This window comes from Drosophila nasuta, chromosome 3, assembly GCF_023558535.2.
Source record: "Drosophila nasuta strain 15112-1781.00 chromosome 3, ASM2355853v1, whole genome shotgun sequence".
Taxonomy (NCBI): Eukaryota; Metazoa; Arthropoda; class Insecta; order Diptera; family Drosophilidae; genus Drosophila; species Drosophila nasuta.
Window position 1 is genome coordinate 47,489,861 of NC_083457.1, and position 23,072 is coordinate 47,512,932.

At 37.7% G+C, this 23,072-nt stretch overlaps 2 protein-coding genes across 2 annotated transcripts in view; both read left to right on the forward strand.

The window, feature by feature from the left end:
* LOC132794267 (histone-lysine N-methyltransferase SETMAR-like) overlaps nt 1-12,419 on the forward strand; it is a 20,699-nt gene extending 8,280 nt beyond the window's left edge. Inside the window, exon 2 of the mRNA XM_060804579.1 lies at nt 11,268-12,419. Within this exon, the coding sequence (XP_060660562.1) occupies nt 11,456-12,133 (678 nt within the window). The 5' untranslated portion in view covers nt 11,268-11,455 and the 3' untranslated portion in view covers nt 12,134-12,419. The remainder of the gene's footprint in view (nt 1-11,267) is intronic.
* LOC132794263 (fringe glycosyltransferase) overlaps nt 6,933-23,072 on the forward strand; it is a 38,666-nt gene continuing 22,526 nt past the window's right edge. The window contains exons 1-2 of the mRNA XM_060804575.1: nt 6,933-7,331; nt 17,532-17,951. Coding sequence (XP_060660558.1) covers nt 7,203-7,331; nt 17,532-17,951 — 549 coding nt within the window. The 5' untranslated portion in view covers nt 6,933-7,202. The remainder of the gene's footprint in view (nt 7,332-17,531; nt 17,952-23,072) is intronic.

The window sequence follows — 23,072 nt, forward strand, 5'->3', positions numbered from 1 at the left end:
GATGTCATGTAATGCGCACCAGAAACAAAGGCAACATAATGTAACAGCCGCAATAAGCAAGCCGAACAGCAAGGAGAAGGGAAGAGAGGGAGAGGGAGAAGGGGGCTTAGGTAACCACAGATAGTGTGACTACCATTTACAGCAGATACTGGCGAGCATTTTTACTAGTATCATAAATTTATGGCACATTGTAGCGACCATAACGTGGGGCAGCATAGTAAAGCAAGTCAGCTCTCAGAGTCAGCCTCAGACTCAGTTTCAGTCTCAGTCTCTTGGTGTGGACCCCTGGCAAGCGTTGGCCACTGCAGAGAGATGCCCCAACCAACCCTCTGGAGGGGACTTCATCATGGGCAGCAACAGGATTTCGGTAGTCGGAACAACATGCAAGCTGGCACCTACAGCGTCAATCTCAAGATTTACAGAGATGACTTTTCGGAGCATGCCACAAACTGCAACAAAAAAAATTGAAGTTAAACAAGTAAGAAAGTTACAGTCGAGTGTACTCGACTGTGAGATACCCACTACCCATTTTGAAGAAAAGAAATATATTTTGCGGTATTTTCTCAAATTATACCGAATATACTGCAAAAAAAAATACTAAAAATATACCAAATGGTATATTTGGTATATCGACATACTACCGCATTCAAAATATACCATAGACGGCACAATGTACCAGATTGTCGGCCAAAGCAAATTAGACCCCTAGTAAGTAGGCGTTTTTGCCCATACAAAAGTATTTCTTTAATAACTTCGATCGCAACCAAATTTTCAGGAATCATAACTACTATAGTTATTACTGCATATACAAAAAGTCGTAACTCTAGCTTCAAAATTACGCTTGTTATTCGATTTTTTTTGGATTTGCAGGGCGGAAGGGGGCGTGGCAAAAATTTGAAACAAACTTGATCTGCGTGCAAAAATAGCAAATGCTCTCGAAAAAAAATTATTGCTCTATCTCTTATAGTCTCTGAGATCTAGGTGTTCATACGGACAGACGGACAGACGGACATGGCTAGATTGTCTCGGCTGTTGACGCTGAGAGAATATATATACTTTATAGGGTTAGAGATGCCTTCTTCTACCTGTTACATACATTTCCTGTCGGCACAAAGTTATAATACCCTTCCACCCTATGGGTAGCGGGTATAAAAATAAATAATATGTTTGTTGGCGACTAGTAGATGAGCTGCATATTATAGTGTACGGATGAAATCCGAATACTGTACGATATGTACACTTGATAGAAATTTGTATACCCGCTATCCATAGAGTAAAAGGGTATTATAACTTTGTGCCTCCAGGAAATGTATATAACAGGCAGACGGGGGCATCTCTGACTCTATAAAGAATGTATACATTCCTGTCTGTCCGTATGAACACCTACATATCACAGACTATAATAGATAGAGATATAACTATTTTCGATAGCACTTGTTACTACATATAAGTAGAACTTATTTAAGAAATACTACAAGAACGGCTATATTTACAGCTGGTCTTAATTGCTTTGGCTGACAATCTGGTAAATTTTGCTCTCAATGGTATAGTTTGAATGAACATACAAAATAATTTGGTATATTTTAAAGTTAATACCGCACTGTTTTGCTTTTATTCACAATGGGTAGCGGGTATCTCAAGGTCGAGCACACGCGACTGTAGCTTTCTTATTTGTTCTCTCTATATGAGTTTCTATAATATTATAATATCTTTTTTTTAATAGTTTTTTTTTAAATATATAAAATATATATATAATTTCTTTATTTTGTTTTGAATTTTTACATATTCACCATTTTGATATTTACTTTTTTTATTGTAAGTATTCTATTGCTACTGTTCTTTAAATTTATTTTAATTATATTTTTAGTTTTATATTGTAACTATTTTTATTTTAATTATATTTCATTAAATTTTATAAGCAAATTAGTCATTTAAATTATTCTGTTATGAACTGAATACTGAATAAAAGAGAGATGCTTTTAATATATTTTTAGCATTAATATATTAATAATATATATCTAATTTCTATATTATCTAATATCTTTCACTTAACTCTTTTTTTTGCTTACATTCAGAGCATCTGCAACCGTTGCTAAGTTGATGTTGGTCACAAGATTGCTTTGAGGGGCATTGGGCACGCTGCTTTTAAGGAGACTGTGAGACTCTGAGGATCATAATTTATCCAATAAAGTGTTGCACATAGATGTATCATAGTTATGTATGTTTGTGGTTCAACTTGGAGTCGTAACTCGGCAATCAGACGTAACGAATCGAATGCTCTATGCGTTAGTTAGTTACTTCAGTTAGTGGCTTCATTCTGTTCTCAGCTTCAGCTGGGAGCTGCTGTTAATTAATGAAACACATAGACAAGGAAGAGAGTGAGATGGAGGCGGGGTTTTGATCTAGAACTGGTTCGTTGGTTTCGCTGGCGGGGTTTCTAAAGAAATGAAAATGGAAATACTTGCAGTGCTTCTTCAGGTAAACAACAACCATTCTGACTTGACTCAACTCGTCAAACACTTGATCAATAGCGGCACAACAAACCACCGCAGTTTTCTTGTTGTATCCCACAGATACATTTTATTATGCATCGCCAGCCAGCTCGAGTTCGAGTTTGAGTTTCAGTTCGGTTTACGAGTTCGAAGCTGAAGAACTGCCGCCGTGTTTGCACAACTTAAAAGCCAATAAAATTTGTTGTTAATTGCTTTGGTAAATTGAAAATTAGGTTTTGGGAAACATCATCGCTGAAGTATGCGCGTATTCCGGGTCTCTTGACTCTCTTCGCTGTTTGTTCAATTGATTAGCTTGGTCCACTTTAATGACCTTTTCGAGAGGCCGCCACGACGCAACTGCAACTAGACACAACGAATTGAATCAAGTCGCGTTTTGCCAAAAAACCGAGTAGAAGAAAAAACTCATAAATTTAATCAGCTTAAATATAATTTAACGTATTTCTTTTCCACCTCCTCCGCTTCTCACAAAAATCGGTTAATTAAAGTTTAACAAAGTTGAAAAGCGATTTCATGCCGCGTTGAATCAACAAATTTGTAAACTTTGTCGAGTTGCAAGGGGTAAGGGGGGAAACGAGGAACAAACGTTCATTATTTGTACTTATTTAAGTGCTTGATCATGCTGATATCATCACCTGGGCCACATTTCTTTGTCTCCTTCGGCGTACCTTCAATGCAATTAGCCTCCGCAGACGCCAGGTGGTCTCCCTATCTCCTTCTCTCTCCCTCTCCCTTGCTCCCCTCGCTCAAATCTCAAATCGAAAATCTGTAAAAATAAGAAACGAATTTTTTGGTATTACACTTTTTGGGAGCAGCACCTTAATGAACGAGGAGTTTAAAGTCATGCTCTGGGCTCAAGTTGATTCCAGAATACTCTTTTTCAATATTAGAAACAAAAAGTGAGGTTAGATTGCACTTTAGGAGGTATTCAGTTATTTCTTGGGAATTATTTGGAATTAGTTTTTGAGAATCTTAAAATGTTCATAAGCTCTTATGTTAAGGAACTTATGTTTGAAATGTTAAATCCAATTGAATATTTTGGAAACCTTTCATGATCCTTTATTATTTATTTATATATTTCTTATAAAATTGAATTTCTGATTCAACAATTAAATAATAAAAAAATTGCTTTTGCTACGCTTTCAATGAATTCCACAGCTTTCAAGCAATTCTTTTGTTATAAATATAGTTTTTCGCAACTAAGAAAATGCGCTTTTAAAAGCTTTTGTCACACATAATAGGTGTGAAATCATAGAAGCAAAAACTTAGGGAGCAAAACCGAATTGTGTAGACGCTTCCTAAAAGTTTTTGCACATATTTTCTAAGGCTGAACGATATTGAATTTAACTATGAGAAACTATCTTATGCCAAGAAAGAATTCAGCTGTTAATCAGCGTGGAATTTGAAATTCTTAGGTTTATCAGAGAAAAATAGGAAGGCTTGTTTGAAAAGCCTATATAACTCGAATACTGTAATTTATTTATCTTATATTTAATGAGTCATTTTATTCCTATTGATTACAACAATCTAATAATAACTGAGAAGGTTCAGTTTAACAAATTTTCATATCTTTTAAGAAAATTATAATATAAAATAATAATAAAATTATAATGTTTCAAAGAAAATGCATACAAATGAAAGTGTTTTAAATTATAAAAATGGGTACAGTTTAATTAGGAATTTTCTACATAAATATATGAATTTAAAGAAAAATATAATTTCTGTTTATTATTTGTAGAAAAATATTATTGTTAAAAAATATATTTTTTTTTTTAGTTCGATCTTAACAATGGCTATTAATTCAATTTAATTGAAATATGTTGCAAATTGTTTTCCCTTTTTGGTTAAATTTGCTGAATTTTACTGTCTAAGATTAATTTCTTTGTAGAACGATTTTCCTCTTCGATTTGCAATCTTATTTATTTCCACAATTATTAGATTTATTGAAATTTAATGCCAAAGATTTATTTTTTTATTTTTAATTTATTTATTTTGGTTTTATATATAATATAAAAACATCATATTTTAGACAAACGTTTCCTTGAAGTCAATATGCCCAATAAAAGGTTAGTGCATTGAATGCTGTGTTGACAGTTATTGATCGATGATATCGAGGCAACACAATGTTGAAATTAATTTTTGATTCGTCTGCAATGAGCTAAGCTCAACTCAGTTGAGTTGAGTTGTGATGAGAGAGTGTTGTTGTTGCCCCAATTGTAGGCAATCTTGCATTTACGTGTATTTTGACTTTAAGCGTGCGACTAATGGCAGCCCGCTACCCGCTGCCCGCAGCCTCTCGTTGCCCCCCGGAGGCGACTCGGCGAGTCGTCGCAGCGAGTGTTCCACTAAGTGACACTGACTAATTCGGGATCATTAATCTGGAGGCTGCTTAGTGTCAGTTTTGGTCGCTCGCCATCAATATGCGACGCATCACAAATCGAAATGAGCAACAAATTGCGTGCCTAGTACGTGTGGCATGATGAATGTGGCACGGGAAGAGGGGAGCTTGCAACTCAGTTGGATGCCTGAGTTGCATTTGCCTGCCAGTAGACAAGCGTTGCAATCAAGTTGCGCGTCAGTCAGTCAGTCACTCTTGAGACTGTCAGTCAACTGGCTGCCCCTGCCCCTACCTGGTACCTTGCCACAGCTGTTGCATGACTACCGGGCATCAATTTTTGTTGTTGCTTTTGTTTTCTGCCAGCCAGCCAGCGAAATATGCGCCAAAATGTGTGGAGCCAGCGAAATGAACACGTTGCGGCAAAAGGCGCACGCGCACACAGTCTGTGTTGCCTGCCCCCACCTTGGCAGTTGCATGCCCCGCCGTTGCATGCACCGCTCCTGAGCTAACCGCAGGGCGACTGCGCGACCGTTTTTCGATTAAAGTCCAGAGTCTGGCAGCGAAGCGTGTGCCACAGTTGAGAGCACTCGACTAGGCTGGTTGCATGCCCCAAGCTTGAAGCGAACCGAACCGAACCGAACGTTGCAAACTTCACCAACGCCTTCGGTTTACATTTTACAATCCTAACAAGGTTAGGCCAGCGATAAACGTGGCCGCAACGCTAGAGAGTCGCCTCGACTTGCGGCAGTGGCACATGCCTAACCAGTGCAACCTATGCAAACACAAACACACACACACACTGATGCATACTACTGCAGTTGTTGCACATTAAAAATGAGGCATGAGCAGCAACGAGTCTGCCAAGGAACTAAGGGAAGGGCGAGGTGTGCAGAGGGGGGTTAGACGATGTCTTTTTTGCGCTGTGGCAGAACAAGGTTGCACGCCCTGGAGCTGGAGTTGGAGCTGAAGTTGAAGTTGGGTCTCTGGACTTGAGCTCAGTCTCGGGCCGCTTTTTTAAATGCAATTCAGGCGAAAGGCGCACAAAGGGACAGCGAACAAGATGCCGAGTTGCTGATTGTGTGAGCAGAGCAGAGCAGCGCAGTCGCCGTCGTCGTCGACGTTGACGTCAACGAGCTTTTGTTGCCGCCATACAAACATGGAATATGACAGGCAGCAGAGCAGAGAGTAGTGGGCCGAAAAAGGGGGGAGGGGAGGGAAGAGGGACATGCAAAGCATTGTCAAGTGAAGAAAAACGAAGTGCTACAGAAAACTCAAGCGACAAAAACGGAACGTGCATACGACTTGTCTCTGTCTCTGTCTGTGGTTGTGTGTGTGTGTATTCGTGTGTGTGGGCAGCAATAGCGATAGCGACAGCGACAGAGACAGCGGCTGAGGGCAGCGAAACAATGGCGACAATAAAAATGCGATCGCACAACATGCCACACAGATAAGTTAACGCAAAGTGACAACGTACAACTTTTAATGGAATTGTCGTCGGCTGACGCAGCCACAACGACTACAACGACGACGACGACGACGTCGACAGAGCAACCAACATGTATGTAGTTTATGGGCACAGGTCGCGTGCAAGGACGCAAGGATAACTGCACGATTGCGCGAGTGCGAGCGAAAAAGGGAGCGGCAAAACAACTATAGCAACCACAGCGGGCAGAGCGAACTAACGCCCACGAGAGTTGCTTAACCGATCATCGCCTTCGGCAGCTACTGTGGCACATGCCGAGGCGGAACTAACCAGTCAACGAGAGCAACCCACGAACAACGACGTCGCACAACAACTGCACTGCACTGTGCGGAGAGAGAGAGCAACAAGTTGGAACAACCACGAGAGAGCGCAGCGTTGGCTCTCTGCTGCTCCGATTGGAATACTGGTCTCTCTGCGAAATGTGTTGCTATCGCTGTCACACTGCTGCATGCGCGCCTCGCTTCCAATTGGAGCACACACGCACAGCTTGGAGCGCAGTGCTCTCTCACTTGCGCGCTCTCTTGGCGCTCTGCTGTCGTTTGTTTACAAAAATTGTGCGCTGGAAAGGTAAGCTCAGTGCGGCTGTGCGGCCGCTGCGTCAGTTGCTCAACTAACTTGCCCGAAGCAGGACGTACGCGCGCGCGCCTAACAAAAATATTACGTGCAATACGAATACGAAGACACGAGCAAAATTTTGCAAAGGAACCAAAAGTGCGAAGCAAAAAACAAGTGAATTCTTAATCAGTGTGCGACAACTGTGTTTTGTGAAAATAGAGTTTTGTGTGTTATTTGCGGTTCGATATTCGATAGATACGATAGACGATTGATCGATCGATCGATGTTTGCGTAGACGGTTCGGACAACATATGATATGAGCCTGACTGTGCTCTCGCTGCCGCAACGTTACAAACGCCTCCTGCAAGCCATGTCTCTCGCCGTTGCCGTTGTCTACATGACGCTGTTGCTCTATCAGAGCGCCTACGGATATCCGGGCATGCAAGTGAGTAATGTCTTTTGATTCAGATTCGCCACAGATCGTTGGTTGCGTGGGTGTCACGCTCCTTCTACCTCACTTATTCTCTTTTCAATCCTCTAACATTTGTGGGGCCCCCTTTTGCTGTCCACTTGTAAATTTGCATGTCTTTGCTCACACACATACACACATGCGTAGTCTATATGCATCCCACTCCCTCTGCTGCCGGCTTGTACTCCACATGTCGCCGTCTCCGTCTCCGATTCGTGCACTTTCATAAATCAACGCTGAAGACGTTTGCAGCTGCGCGCATGCGTCTGTTCGTCCTTGTCCCCCCACCAACTGTTTTCGCTCGCTGCTCTCCTCTGGACTGGAACCTTTTTGCGCCCTTGCCAATGTCTTCCAAGTTTGACTTTGCCGCTGTCGCTGCCTTTTGCCTTGCATATAAAACAGTTTCAGTTTTTAGCAATTTTTATTTTGTTTTTCTTTTTTCCTTTTTGGTTTTTTGTTGTGTCTTTGTTGTTGTTGTTTTGTTTTTGTTGCGTTTCATTGCCGTCGGCAGCGCGTCGCCAAAGCTTTCAAGCTGCAATTCCCTCTCCTTCTACTCCTTCGCCTGTGCCTTCTTCTTCTCCTTCTTGTTCTCGTTGTTTTTGCTTTGGTTTTGCATAAATTTCTGTGTAATAAAATATTCCCCCTGCTAATATTACAAGAGCAGCTAAAAGTTGGCTGACCGCCCGGCTAGTTGAGAGCTTGTGCCCCCAGAGAGAGAGAGAGAGAGAGAGAGAGGGAGAGTGTGGGATCACACAGTTAAACACATAGTATACCATATAGTTGGAGTCGCTTCCTTTCCTACCCTCTTACTCGCTCTCACAATAAACTCACATCTTTATTATGCTAATTGCAACTGAACTGAACACAGCTGCAGAGCGAAACCGGCTGGATTGGATTACTATATCATTTACTGGATCATTAAGCCAACGATTTTCTATGCTAGTTAATGCAAGAAAATTCCTCGCGTAGTATGTGTTGGATATTTTTATAGTTCTACATTCACAAATTTAATTAGAATTGGAATTTTTTAAAGTGATCTTAGGATAGTTATTTTGTGATTCATAGAAATTAGAATGTAATTGAGTTTTAGGAGTGAATAAAGATTGTGGTTTTTAATGGTTTATTTTTGCAATTTATAATTCGCAATACAAGACGAATTTATTAAGAAATAGATAGACTTATGGAACCACTAAGGGAAAAGGAAAAACTTTAATTTTCATAATTCATAAAACATACATATTTAAAAATTTAGGATTCTGATTTTGATTGGTTTATTTTTGCAATTTCTTTTTTAGGATTTTAGAATATAAGGTTAAAAAAGAAAAAACTTGTATAATTTTAAACATTAACTTCAGGATATAAAGTTAATAAGGTAATAAGGGAAAAGAAAAAACATGTATTTTTATAATTCAAATTTAAAAATGATGTTCAGCATATGAAGTTAAATTTATTTTAATGATATACTTAAGGAAACTCAGTAATAACAACCAAGACCTTCGACTAAATATGATTCCTAATTCAAAAATCTGTATTCTATATAAAAATCTTTGAATTGATGTCAGCTAACCGGATTTCAACTTGACAATTCAAAAGTAGTTCGTATAGAAAACTCTGAAAACTTTAAGGTTTTATCTAGTTTTTGACATTTAATATAATTTATGTTAAAATTTAAATAATATTGTGTAGAAAATATCGTTGACATTTAATATAATTTATGTTAAAATTTAAATAATATTGTGTATATAAATGAAATGATCTTTTTTTTGGCGCTTCACAACTTTGATGTTTTAATTCAATTAGCGGCAATTCTTATACAAAATATCATAGCAATAATTTAGCCATAACAATTTGTTAAGCTTTCGACGACATTTTTATTAAAAGATTTTGACTTTTAGTAGTTTTAATTAGTATAAAAATGTCTCACCGGAAATTGTTGAGTTGGCAATTCCATTAGCAAAACTTTTCGATTCTTTTAAATGCAAATTTCTAGAGGTGTGTGTCTAATGCATTATTAATGCATTAGTTGAATTCCGATGAAATAGGAATTCGTCGTCTGTTGACTTCGAGTTGAGTTTTATGTGTGTGTTTGCTTTTGCAATCATTAAAAACTTTTTATTCCGTTTTAATTTCGAGCAAATTGTTGCGACTTAACCGGAAACCAGCCCAGAACTTAGTGAGTTATATAGAGTTAAGAGTTCTCAGCGTAATGTGATGAAACTTGAAAATGCTGAATTCACATAGTTTTCGTTGAAGTCGCTTTGCTTTTCAGAGGTCTGTGACTTGTGTCAGCTCATTTTGTGGCAGTTGCCATTGTTGTTGTTGTTGTGACCACATTAAATGCAATGCAATGTTGAAAATATACATTTTTTTATTTCTTCATTTTCATTTTCCTTTTATTTTTATTAGTTTTGTTCAAATGTTGCGCAAATTGTCGCTTGTTGCTTCTCGGAATTTTACAGCTGACGCAGACGTCTTTGCTTTGCGTATAAAGCATGACAATTGTCCGATTGCATGACCACTGTACACGCCCCTAGTTCATGCCCCTCTTCCCCTCCCCACCACACTTTTCAGTTGTCGCGTGTTGCTGACGCATAAATCATAAAAAAATGACGAAAGTAATCGATAAATGAATTTGTTTATGCGAATTGGTTTAAAGTGGCGCGCAGAATGAGTTTCGCTTGTTGTTTGATTGTTGATTGATTCCGTGTACTTTGCCTTGTGCATACCAAGCAACAACACAGAAGAACAACAACAACAACAACAACAACAACGATCAAGCGACGGCCTTTGCATGCAAATCAAGTTTTAAAGTCTTCAAGGCAAAACTTAAAAAAACCGAAAAAAAAAGTTAAAAAATACCCCGAAACAAAGTCAAAGAATATCATTGAAAAGTTTTCGCAGGTGCCGCGCTTGTTGCATGCCACAGCATGCAGCGTCCTGTCCAGCAGTAGCAGCTGCCTGTCCACTCCTCTCTCTCCTCTTTACTCTTCTTCCCTCTTCCCTCTTCTTGCCACATAATCAGCGGCAACACACAAAAACAGCCGCTACTCGTACTACCCAAAAAGTTGACGACATTAAGCCGCGTCTGATAAAACTTGCAACCTAAATGTATCTGAGCATCGCAGTATCTGAGTCTCAGAGTATCTTTGTATCTGTTGCAGCTGGACACACTTTGAGAAATGAAACTAAATGCTAAGCAAAGTTTTAAGCAACTTTATTGATAATCAATACTTAAGTTGGACTTACGTATGTTGAGCTGCTTAACAGCTGCTTTAAAGTTCTTAGTTCTTAAATTGAGCTTAGAAGCCAAATTAGTTGAGACTTCTTAGGTGAAACTTAGCTTTGATAATTGGATTAACTTTATTTATTTATTTTTTTTACCCGACCGATGGATTAACTTTAAATCTTCTTCTGATTGCTACTTCAAATTGTGTTGCAAAATACTTTCAAAAACTAAAATTGTTTGAGGAAATATTTGCGTACTTTTGGGTGCATGATTATTTATTTAATAGTCAGTTACAGTTTTAAATCTTTATTCATTATGCTTGAATGCCTTCTAATTAGTTTAACGTAGTTTCCACTGATTGTGTGAAATGATTCTATGACAATTTTGATAATCACTAAATTTTATGATACAAATATAAAATTACAAGAAACTCTTATTATTAATTTATAACCTAGGATAAATTTACTATCGCTGGCTGTTGTGTCTTTGCCTAGTTTAAGGAACGTATAAACTTCTCTAAACTAAGACTTAAAGTAATGTTGCATAATATTTGATAACTCAATATAATTAGAGAAGATTCAAAATTGTTTGCGCATTCAAATACTTATTCATATTGCATTTAGGATTACAAAGAAATATATAAAATTGAAAGCAAAATGAATATATTTTTGAACTGCATTGTTTAGTTTTATATTAGGTTGGCCAAAAAGTCTTGCGGTATTTCCGATAGGTGTCTTTGCAAGCGCGTAGTTCTAGTTCTATTTATCGAATCGGTTCATGCGATACCTTTTTGGAAAGCTCTTTTCCCGCGCTAACACGTGTTTGATTTATTGTTGTTTGTCTTGAGTCGTTCGTGAGTTATAGCGTCACAAACATGGAGCAAAATAAAGAGAAAATACGGCATATTTTACAGTACTACTACGATAAAGGCAAAAATGCAACTCATGCTGCCAATAAAATTTGTGCAGTTTATGGACCCGATACAGTTTCCATTTCCACCGCACAACGATGGTTTCAACGTTTTCGTTCTGGTGCGGAGGTGGTCGAAGATGCGCCACGGTCCGGAAGGCCTGTCGTCGAAAATTGCGATAAAATCGCCGAATTGATCGAAAGAGATCGGCATAGTAGCACCCGTAGCATCGGCCAAGAGCTTGGCATGAGTCATCAAACCGTTTTAAACCATTTGAAGAAGCTTGGATTAAAAAAAAAGCTAGATGTATGGGTGCCACACGACTTGACGCAAAAAAACATTTTTGGCCGTATGGATGCATGCGAATCGCTTCTGAATCGCAACAAAATCGACCCGTTTTTGAAGCGGATGGTGACTGGCGATGAAAAGTGGATCACTTACGATAACGTGAAGCGCAAACGGTCGTGGTCGAAAAGCGGTGAAGCTGCCCAGACGGTGGCCAAGCTTGGATTGACGGCCAGGAAGGTTCTTCTGTGTGTTTGGTGGGATTGGCAGGGAATCATCCACTATGAGCTGCTCTCCTATGGCCAAACGCTCAATCCGAGAGCTCGGATGGGAGGTTCTATTGCATCCACCGTATAGTCCGGATCTCGCACCAAGTGATTACCACCTATTTCTGTCCATGGCGAACGACCTTGGTAGTCGGAAATTGGCCACAAGAGAGTCCTGTGAAAATTGGCTCTCCGAGTTTTTTGCCAATAGAAAAGCGAGCTTCTATAAGAGGGGCATTATGAAGTTGGCATCTCGTTGGGAACTCGTCATCGAACAAAACGGCGCATATTTGACTTAAATCGCATTATTCTAACCAATTTTATGAACAATTGAAAATTCAATAAAAATACCGCAAGACTTTTTGGCCAACCTAATATATAAACATATAATTAGCTTATATTTTCGTATTTCGAATGTACAGATATAAAGACAGTTAAGATCTAGTGTGACCATACAACAAAGCAAAGAACAAATACGGTCACGTTTTTAATGCTAATTATTATAAGTATATATGATATGCATCAATTTTAATAACAACTAAACTTGTTGTTGCCCTTAAAAATTTATTGAAACATAAATAAAAAATCAAAAGATCACGCAACAAATTCTCTATCTCTTTCTCTTAGTATAGTGATCATATTAGTATTTTAATAGGTCCGCTTTTCGCTCAGTGTATCTTAGTCAGCTGCTGGTCTTTTTCGATCTTTTGGTGGTCGGCAGTTTACTTAATTGAGGCTCAATCCCAATCGCAATCGCAGGTTCAGACTCAGGCTGAGAATCTTCCAATCGTTGAGTCTCCCAGTGCTTCCCATCTCTCTCTCTCTCTCTCTCTCTCTCTCCTCCTCTCTCTCTGCGCGCTGTCGCTCAGTTGGCTGATATGTGACTTTGATTGTGGCTGTGTATCTTATCGTAGATTTGTATCTTTTGGTTTAATATTGTTAAAACAGCATTTAATGAAGATTTTACCAGCTTTTCTCGCCGTTTTCTCTCCACTCCACACTCTACTTCATTTCCCTTTCTCTTTGATTCTCTCTTGAGAAACAGCTGGAGTTCTTGTTTGTTGATTGAAAGGAATGAGTCGAGAGTGAGTTTATGGCATTGGGAAACTTCATTAATCTAGCGCCCTTTTTTGGCCTGGGCACCTTTTGTGTATTTCTGGTTGTTGTTGCTTGTTATTAATTGACATGAAAATTGTTTATAAACATATTAATCATGTCCATAATGAAGCATTACACAATTGCCCCGACACGAAGCGTGTTCAATTTCGACTAGGCAAACGCCTGCGCGAACTCTCTTAGTGTGTATGTGTGTGTGTGTGGTGAGGGTGTATGTGTGTACATTTAGTTGCGCCTGCTGTTTTATACCCTGTAGTCATGTTGAAGAAGGGGTATAATAACTCAGTTGGAAATTGAAAGAGAGTAAGTTATCTTCGATCTCATAAATGTGAATGTGAATGTGAAGCTTAGAGACTATGTGTTTTTGATCTTAAATCCTTGATCTCAAACTGAAGTATGCTTAATAAGCTTTATCAGCGAAGTCTATATAAATCTGTAATAACTTATAGATCTGCTAGGCTTTGAAGTTTTTGATCTCATATCTTTGATCTCTTACGAAAGTATTCCTAACTATCGTTAACAGCGAAATCTATTTAATATATATTTCTTAAACCTGTAGATCTGCTTGAATGTGATGTTTATGATCTCATGTCTTTGATCTAATACGGAAGCATTACTAATTAGCTCTAAACGCGAAGTCTATAAAAATCTGTAATAACTTATAGAACTGGGGAAATGATAAGAGCAGATGCTGTAATGTTTGTGAATATCTATAGATATCTACAGATACTCGTATCCAAGATTATTTGAGATTGAAAAAAGCCAAACAAAATTTAGCTAGGCATATAAGAAGTTGTTCACAAACTTTATACTATTTTTAATATAATAAGTTGTTCGAAAATTTCATAAATTTATATTTTGATGCATTGAACATTTATTTTGAAAGCATTTATTTATTTTATTTTTTTAAATAGCATATTGAGATGAGAAGTTTTTGTATTATATGAATGTCCATAAAATATTTGTTTTAGAATAAACTCTACAACTATAAGAAAGAACACAACGAATTTGATATTCGATATTTTTCTAAAGCTTATTTAATTATTATTTATTATTATTGACAACACAGTTTTTTTGGAACATTTATTTGACACACTAATATCAAGATAAAAGGATTATATTACTTTTTTTTATGAAAATTTTATAACATTTCCTAATTTTGAAACTCTCTATTCTGCCTTTTGCAATTTTGTGTTAAGTGAAATGTAACATTGAAATTTTTCTAATATTTTGGGTGCTAGTATATATTTATTTTGTTCACTTTAAAATTTCAAGTTATTCATTTCTTCCTTTTTCATTTCTTCATTCTTTATTTCATTGTAAACTCCAAATTAAAATTTTGATTTTTCGTACATTCTTTACAAATCAAATACCGCGTATCTCGCAGTCGCGTTTACTCAACTGTCATTTCTCTAGTTTGTTGTATCTGCAGTATGTGGCATATTGTATCTTGTATCTTGTAGTTTGTAAGTTTTGTGTTGTTTTTCTTTGTGTTGTGTTGTGTGTGCGCAGGCGTGCTTGACAATAGCGCTTATATGGCCACACGTGTCTCCAGCAGCGTTGCTTGTGTCTCTGCCCCCAACTCTCTCTCTCTCTCTCTTTCTTTCTCTCTTGCTCACCCGTCCCTCTCTTTCTGTGTTGCAACTCCCTGTTTGTTTGTTACTTTGTTGCGATCGCCTCACGTTCGCGTAATTCGCCAAGCTTTTTTTTTTTGCCACTTTGCCCCTCGTCGAACATATTTTGCATACATGAATTACATCAGTCGCGACTCGCGACGTTGCAAGCAGGCAGCTGTGTTGCAGCAAGTGGTGCAACATTCTAATCTATGCAAGGCTGTTTGTTGACTTAATTCAATTCTGAATGCGCGTTGTTAACCGGATTCGTAGTCAAAGTCGCTTTCACTGCCGCTGATCACGATTTTCGATTTTGTTGAGCTCCGTTTATCGCGGAATTAATTAATATTTCCAGCGCTTTGATTGCTTTTCGCACTTGTCTTCCACATCTACTCAAAACTGCTTCAGTCTCTGGCTTCTGTGGCTCATTAGGCAGTAGCTGGGCATCTTTTCTCTCTTCACTCTCCACTCTCAACCCTCCTTCTCTTGCCCCATTGTGTGGCGAACACCGTTTGTCGATCGTGCCGCAATAAAATTGTATTGAGCTCTGAAGTCTTTAGTCTATCAAGCGAACAATATCGTGTGAAGCAGCCACAGAGCAGCAGCCGAAAGACCCGTTTACCATGTAATAAAAAGATCAACGGTAGATAGATTAAGGAGAGAGCGCAGAGAGCGGAGAGGGGGGGAAATAAGATTGTGGACAAAGAAATGTTTCCATTTTCAGTTTGAGAAAATGCGCTGCGAATGAGCTATAAAAAATACTGAAGCTAGGCAAATGTGTGGGCCAGGTAAAAACAGGGGAAGAGAGGGGGAAGGGAGAGGGGAAGCATAGAGGAAGCGCCTGCTGCTTTGCATAGCGGAAAAGGTCGAGTAAATTAACACTTGGCGCAAAAGCGCAGAGAACCCAAAAATAAAAAAAAAACAAATCTCAAGAAAATAAAGTAAAACAGGCTCAAGTGCTGTCTTTGGCCTTTATCAGCTCACTTCAATCAAAACTCAAACACTGAAGAAGAATCAGAAGAGATGGGGGGAGAAGAGAAAGAAGAAGCAGTAGAGAAGTTGAAGCAGCATTAAAAGCAATTGAAGAATTGCCGCGCTTAACAAAAGCAAATGAACCTGTTATCAGTGGAAATTAATCAAAACTCGAGCCTACACAGCGCCTCAAGAGGCAGCAGAGAGTGCTGAAGAGGTGCGCAGGGGAGGGAAGGGGGAAGAGTAGGCAGCGGAGAGCTAGAGGAGTTCCCAATCTTGGCTCTGATTGCCGATCAACAAACGTTCGCTTTACGCGCTCGTTCTGTCTCTGTTTGCACTTACTCAGCATTTATGGCTTGCTGATTGTTGTTGTGATACCCGGTAGTTAAAGAGAAGAAAGGTATGCTAAGTTAGTGGATAAGGTAAAGGTTTTTTCGTTGCAATGTTAAGCCTATGCTATAGGTGCATAGATTTGTATGCTGAATTTAAAAACAGAGAAGTGAAGTTCAAAAATTAAAAAAAAGTCAGTTCATTACTTTGATGAACCTCAACAGTTAAAAAAAAGTGAGTTCACTACTTTGATCAAGTTCAAGAGCCAACACAACATATTTTAGAAACTAGAAACAGCCAGTTGGGGTATAATATTCATTTTGGTCTAATATTCATTTGGATCCTTAAAAAGAGTATGAGTGAATGAGAGAAAAAATTTGTGGGCTTCCTTGTTAATACAATTTTTTGCTCATAAAATATGTTATACCTTGTGTTTTACACAATTTTTAATTTATATAGATCATCTGCTTAAACAGCACTGATCAAATCGTTTCATATCGTTTTGTATGTAATATAAATTTACGTTTACTTGTGTAACTTACCTATTTTGTAAATTAACTGCTCTAAAATAAGTGAAGATCATCTTCACGATATCTATAGTATATTTAAATAAATGAATGGCATGCACGATTCGAAATGATTTTGGCATACATTTTAATGGACAAAGTATTATATTACAAAATAAAAATTGTCATTATTTCGGAACTTTTAATTAGGATATGAATATTTAACATAATTTAAGTAGACCTCGAATTGATATTAGTAGGTTTATTTTGATGGCATTAAGATTTCGTTCATGTTTGTTTTATTAACATCAAGTTAAAAAGAATATTTCCAAAGTGTATAACGTCTAAAAAGAAAGTTGGTTGCCAATTAATATGTATAAAAGTATGAACATTTTTGCCATCTTTACCTTTAAAGCATTTAACAATGCTGGCAACTCAAGCGCAATATTGATTTAGTGCTTAAACTCGAAGTATCTTAAACATTATTAAGTTGTGGCCTAGTACGAAATACTTTAATATACTCAAAGCTAATTAGCTCTTCAATCAAGTTATTAATAATAAATAGATTATATTAAATAGATAAATATAATGAGTAGAGAAATAAACAATATATTGCAAATAAGATGTGCCCCATACTCTTTTAGTTTACTTCGCTTTCACTTATTGACCTTCTCTTAAATTGTGTACCAGGTATTTCACAGTCGATCACTCTCACCTCTTTAACTCAGCTGCCTGTTTGTTGTGTGTGTGTGTTGTCTGCTTGCCTGCAGCTCATTTGTTTGCCATTGTTGTTTACCAATTGAAGTTCGCCTTTTGTTTGCCAGGTGAAAATGCCTCTCAACGCAGCAGCAACAGCAGCAGCGACCACAAATCTGCTTCCACAGCGATGTACACAACAAATTTACACGCTCTCGCTCTAACCGATCTTTCGTTCTCTCTCTCTCTTTTGCAGTTGCAGCCACAATTAAGCTCAAGTCTGTTGGATGGCAATGAACCTGCAACGACGACCACACAGCATGCAAGTGAGTTGCCTGTTGCTGCCGCTGGCTTGCAACTTGTGGCAGTTGCATCGTCGCCATCGCCGTCGCCTATTACGCCCTCGCTGATCATACGCAAGGACATCCACAGCTTCAACTTTAGCGACATCGAGGTGAGCGAGAGGCCAACGGCGACGCTCCTCACCGAACTCGCTCGTCGCAGTCGCAATGGGGAGCTGCTCCATGATCTGTCGCAGCGAGCGGTGACAGCGACGCCGCAGCCACCGACGACCGAGTTGGATGACATTTTCATCAGCGTGAAGACGACGAAGAACTATCACGACACGCGTCTGGCGCTGATCATCAAGACCTGGTTCCAATTGGCCAGAGATCAGGTGAGTCTTAACCCTCCGATGATCGCCCCCGATCCCCCTTCTAAACAATTTGCTCGATTCGACACCCAACACAAAATGCAGATCGATTAACTCTTTAAGCAATTTGCAAAAGGTTGCCACAGATTGAGATCAGACTTTTGTCCAGTTTCCATTCTCCATTCTCCTCTCTTCTCTCCTCTCTGTTGCCTCAACTTTTTCTTCTTCTTCGTCTTGGGGCTTGGCGCATTTGCATAATGAGTTTTTAAGCTGTTTGAATTGATTTCTGTTTCTGTTTGCTGTTTGTTGTCTCTGTTTTTTTTTCGCTTTGTCTCATTGGGCGATTTATGATTTTGTGGCTGTGGCTTAATTGGCCATTAAAATGTCTTCATAAGCCAAAAAGTTGCGATTTATATTGAGCTTAACTCTCAATAATGATGCTGCCTGACTGCTCATAATGAATTCTATATACTCTGTAGACATCTAAACTTCGCTAAAAGCCTGAATAATGTGTGAAGTATTTAAAAAAGTATCATTTATACTCATTTGATATACTAATAAGCTCGTAAGCTGAATACAATTGTTTTACATTTTGTTGGTATTCGGAAGAATTCAAGAATTATAAATTAGCAACAAATGAATTTTGTTAGCAAAATCTGTAGATTATTTAATTGATTAGAAAATTATGGTGATAACATCGCAGTGATTTGCTTTTTATACTAGTTTTTCAATATACTAAATATAAATTTTGGTATATAACAGTATTTTTCATATACACAAATTTGGTATATTTATGTGATAACTCCACACTGTTTTGGTTTTTATACTAGTTTTTCAATATACTAAATATAAATTTTGGTATATAACAGTATTTTTCATATACACAAATTTGGTATATTTAAATGATAACACCGCACTGTTTTTGTTTCAATATATCAAATATAAAATTTGGTATATTTATGTATTTTTTAGGTATATTAATTTGGTATATTTAAATAGTAATATCGCAATGATTTGCCTTTTATTGAAAACTTTTTGATTTCATACGAGTTTCTCAGTGCTTTTGCCTAAGAATCATTTCCTGGAAGTGATAGTCCTTATTTCAATATACTAAATATACATTTTTGGTATATATAAATAGTAAAACCGCTCTGTTTTGCTTTTGATTGAGAACGTGTGGCTCTCATACAAGTTTTTCAGTGCTTTAGTCTTTTTGCCTGGAAGTGAGACTTCAAGTTTATTAAAAGTTTAGTTTTTAAAACTGCATTTTTTAAATGTATGGTTTTATAATATGTATGTATATGTACATCCTATATATCTTTTTAAAGGGTAACTGCTAGTCTGCCATGAAAACTGTTGAAGCTCTGCTTATTTCCTTATTTACTTTTGATTTTGTTGTGTGTAAAACTTTGCTCCAACGGCAATTTACGATTCATGCGAAAGGACACTCATATATAAATATGTCTATATACATATATGTATATGGGTGTAAATGTGTTTATGTATCTGTGTGTGTGTCTGAGTAATAGCCCTTTTGTTTATTGTTGTTGTTGCTGTTGTCGACTGTAGTTTTGTGCCAACTTATGCAAAATCACGCGTCACAAATGTGTTTTGTTATTGTTTACATGGAAATGCAGTCGACAAACCGACAACAACAACAACAGCAACGAAAAAAATGACATACAAAAAAGATAAAAACCAAAACATAAATAAATAAATAATCTCTGCAAGCTGAGTACTTGAGTGTGAGTGTGTTGAACCTATTCAAAATTGTTAAAATGCCTGACAGGCACGTTTCGGGCCTTTGCTGGCCAAAGCTGCAACGGATTGGGATTGGGGCAAACGTGCTGCAAATAACGAGGAGAGAGGAAAGAGCAAAGAGCAAAAGGGGGACAGACAGCTAGACAATTTGTGCTGCCTGCCACAACGAGTTGCAGTTTCACACTATTAAAGGAGCTGATGGTCAACGGAGTTGCATCAAGTTGCAAGCGAGCGAGCGACATGCAACAATTGCCTCGAAAGTTTGATTTGCTTTGAGCTGCTGTTGCTGCTGTTGCAGGCAGCCAATTATTTTGATGCGACTCGCAGCAACATCAGCAACGATGCCAACAATGTGGAGCACAGCAACAACAGCAACAACAACAACATTTTTAGCTGCTGCAAGAAAATGCGTTCAATTTGATTGGTTTGTGTGCGCCGCATTTGAAAACTATTTGCTGCGGCTGCCACAACTTTTGCTGCTGCTGCTGCCCTCTCCGTGTTGCACATTATAAACGCTTGATTAATGTGCCTCTCAACTGCTCATTCCCATTCCCATTTCCAATCCCATTCCCGTCGCGTCTCCTTAAAAGGCAACTACGACAGCAGCAAGCAATACGTCCACAGTCACTTTGCCACATTGCTTGTTTAGCTTAGTTAAAGCGGGTATATTGGTTATGTAATGAAGTAGTTAACACATGGCTGATTTGCTCTATACATTTTTGGCCACTTTCCCCAAAAATAGCAATTTTTGTAGCTTCAATTCCTTTTTCTATTTCCATTGAAATCAAAAATAATAAATAGCTGGTAACTTTTAAGCCAAAAGCGTAAGCTTTAGAAAGCTGACTTCAACTGTCCTACAAATTCAATTTAAGTTTTACGGCAAAGTCCTTTCTTGTCCTGTTCTACGAATTCAATTTGAGTTCTACTATCAAGTAAGACGCTTTGCAGTAGAACTCAGATTGAATTCGTAGAATGGGATAAGTCAGAACATTGCATAGATAAATTTTGCTAATTTAAAATTACACTTTTTTCATCTTCTAAAATTTTGCACTTTTGATTGTAACGATGTATGGTATTATTAATAGCACTATCTGCATGATTTAGGCCATACTTGTAATCCTTGAAAAGCTTAGCTACTTGTGACCAAATTTTGCATCCTTCTATCAACATTTCTGATAGATTTTTGTTAAGTTGCTGAACAACAGTTGTTCGTGCAATTGTTTGTGATCCTTAAAATGCAATTCCTTATGGCATATTTCATATTTCAGAAGCTGAAAGTCTGAGATAATTGAGTTTATTGGATAGTTAGAAGAGTGCTGCTTTATGTTCTCTGATGCATTCAACTTGAAATAAAATATATTTCTTTGTATTCATATATTACTATTACGTTTACGCAGAATAAAGCATAAATTCTACAACGTTTATTAAATGCAGATTTAATTTGTGTTTCAGCTTAGTGTTTAGCCACATTTTCTCATCAATTTTTCAATGCTGTTGTGTTAAATTCAAATATTTCAATATAGAGTAAAGAGTACTTTGAATGAAAAAGCAATATAAATAGTTCGATATTGGATTTAACAAATATTGATATTTTTTAAAAAGTGAACAGTGAACAGTTGAAGTTTGATGACACTTTGACACATTGAAACATAAATGGAAAAAAGTCATTAATATAGTGGTCATGAATTCGTTTCAATGTAAATAGGTATCAACTGATGAAAACTTTAAATTATGCAAAATTTCTCTCTCTTATGTACACAAAAGTAAATGAAATTCGCTTTTAAAGCAAGGGTATTTGTGGTGTCGTTGTCTGAGTTTTTATGGCTGCTGAAACATAATTTGTTAGTTTAATCTTGTTTATGGGCATAAGACAATAACTCTGCTGTTGCTGCTGCTGCTGCTTGTGTTGAATAACAACATTGCAAGTGGCATTCAAATTATTCATGCCGCAAACAAATGAGCATAAATTACTGACAAGAGTTGCCACCGTTGCGTTTGCTGCTTGCCAACAGAATCGCGACTTTGATTGAACGCTTTTCTCCCAAATATGCAACGCGCCAAATTGGCAGCAGCAGCAGCAACTCGTTCGTTGTGGCAAGTCTCAACTTGCAACTTGCAGAGCTCTAGCTCGCTAGCTCTTTAAAATGAGACTGAGTTGGAGACTGAAAACTGACGCCGTGTCTCTGTGGCAGGTTTGTCAGTCTACGTTTGGTTTGCCATCTGAGAGATTTGCATGCATAAATTTGCTCAACTCGCTTGTGGTTGTCTCACTCTCTTTCTCTCTCCCTCTCTCTCGCTCATTTGTTTTCGGCGTAAAAAGGACAAAACACATACAAACACACACACGGCAGTTGGATGTCAAATGTCAGTTGTTGGCTTGCAGATTTATGCAGATAAATCGATGGACACAGCGCATTGACAGCAGCAATCAGTTGCTGGTTGTTGGTTGTTGGTTACTTGGGTGGGTGATGTTGCTGCTGCTCCTACTGTTGCTGCTGGTGCTCTTCCCTATTTTTAATGAGCCTCGATTTAGTCGGAAAACATTTTCATTCTGTGTGTGGTTCACATTTTATTAGCCAGCCCCACACACACAGCAGTTGTCGTTAAATTTTTCGTTGAACAAGTCGCTGTGACTCGTCATGCGTCATGTTTTGCTGCTTAAGACTTATTATACCTGCCACCCATAAAGGAGAAGGGTGTTATAACGTTGTGAAGAAGACATCTCCGACCCCATACGTACATTTATATATTTTTTCTGTCTGTCCGTCTGTCCATATGAAGACCTAAATATCCGAGACTATTGTATATGAAGTACTATCTGGTATATTTTGCACTTTATGGTATATTTTGAATGAAGTACTATCTGGTATATTTTGCGCTTTATGGTATTTTTTGAATGTAGTAATCTAACCAAATATAACGTTTGGTATACTTTTAGTATTTTTCTGTATATTAATTCTATATATTTCAAGTTAATAGTGTACTATTTGTATGGAATACACAGCTACTCTCTACGGGTTTCAGTTGCTTTGTCTGACAATCTAGTATATTTTGTTTGCACTCTATGGTGTATTTTGAATGTAGTATTATGCGGTATACTTTGCAGTTTATGGTGTAATGTACTACTATTTCAATATACCAAATATACCGTTTGGTATATTTTAGTATTTTTGTGGTATATTAATTCGGTATATTTTAAAATTAATAGCGCTCTATTTGTATGGAAAAAACGCCTACTTTCCATGGGCTAGCTGCTTTGCCTGAAAGTCTGGAATATTTTATATCTTATGGTATATTTTGAATGTAGTAGTATGTGGGATATTTTACACTCCATGGCATATTTCGAATGTATAACTATCTGGTATATTGAGCACTCTATGTGAT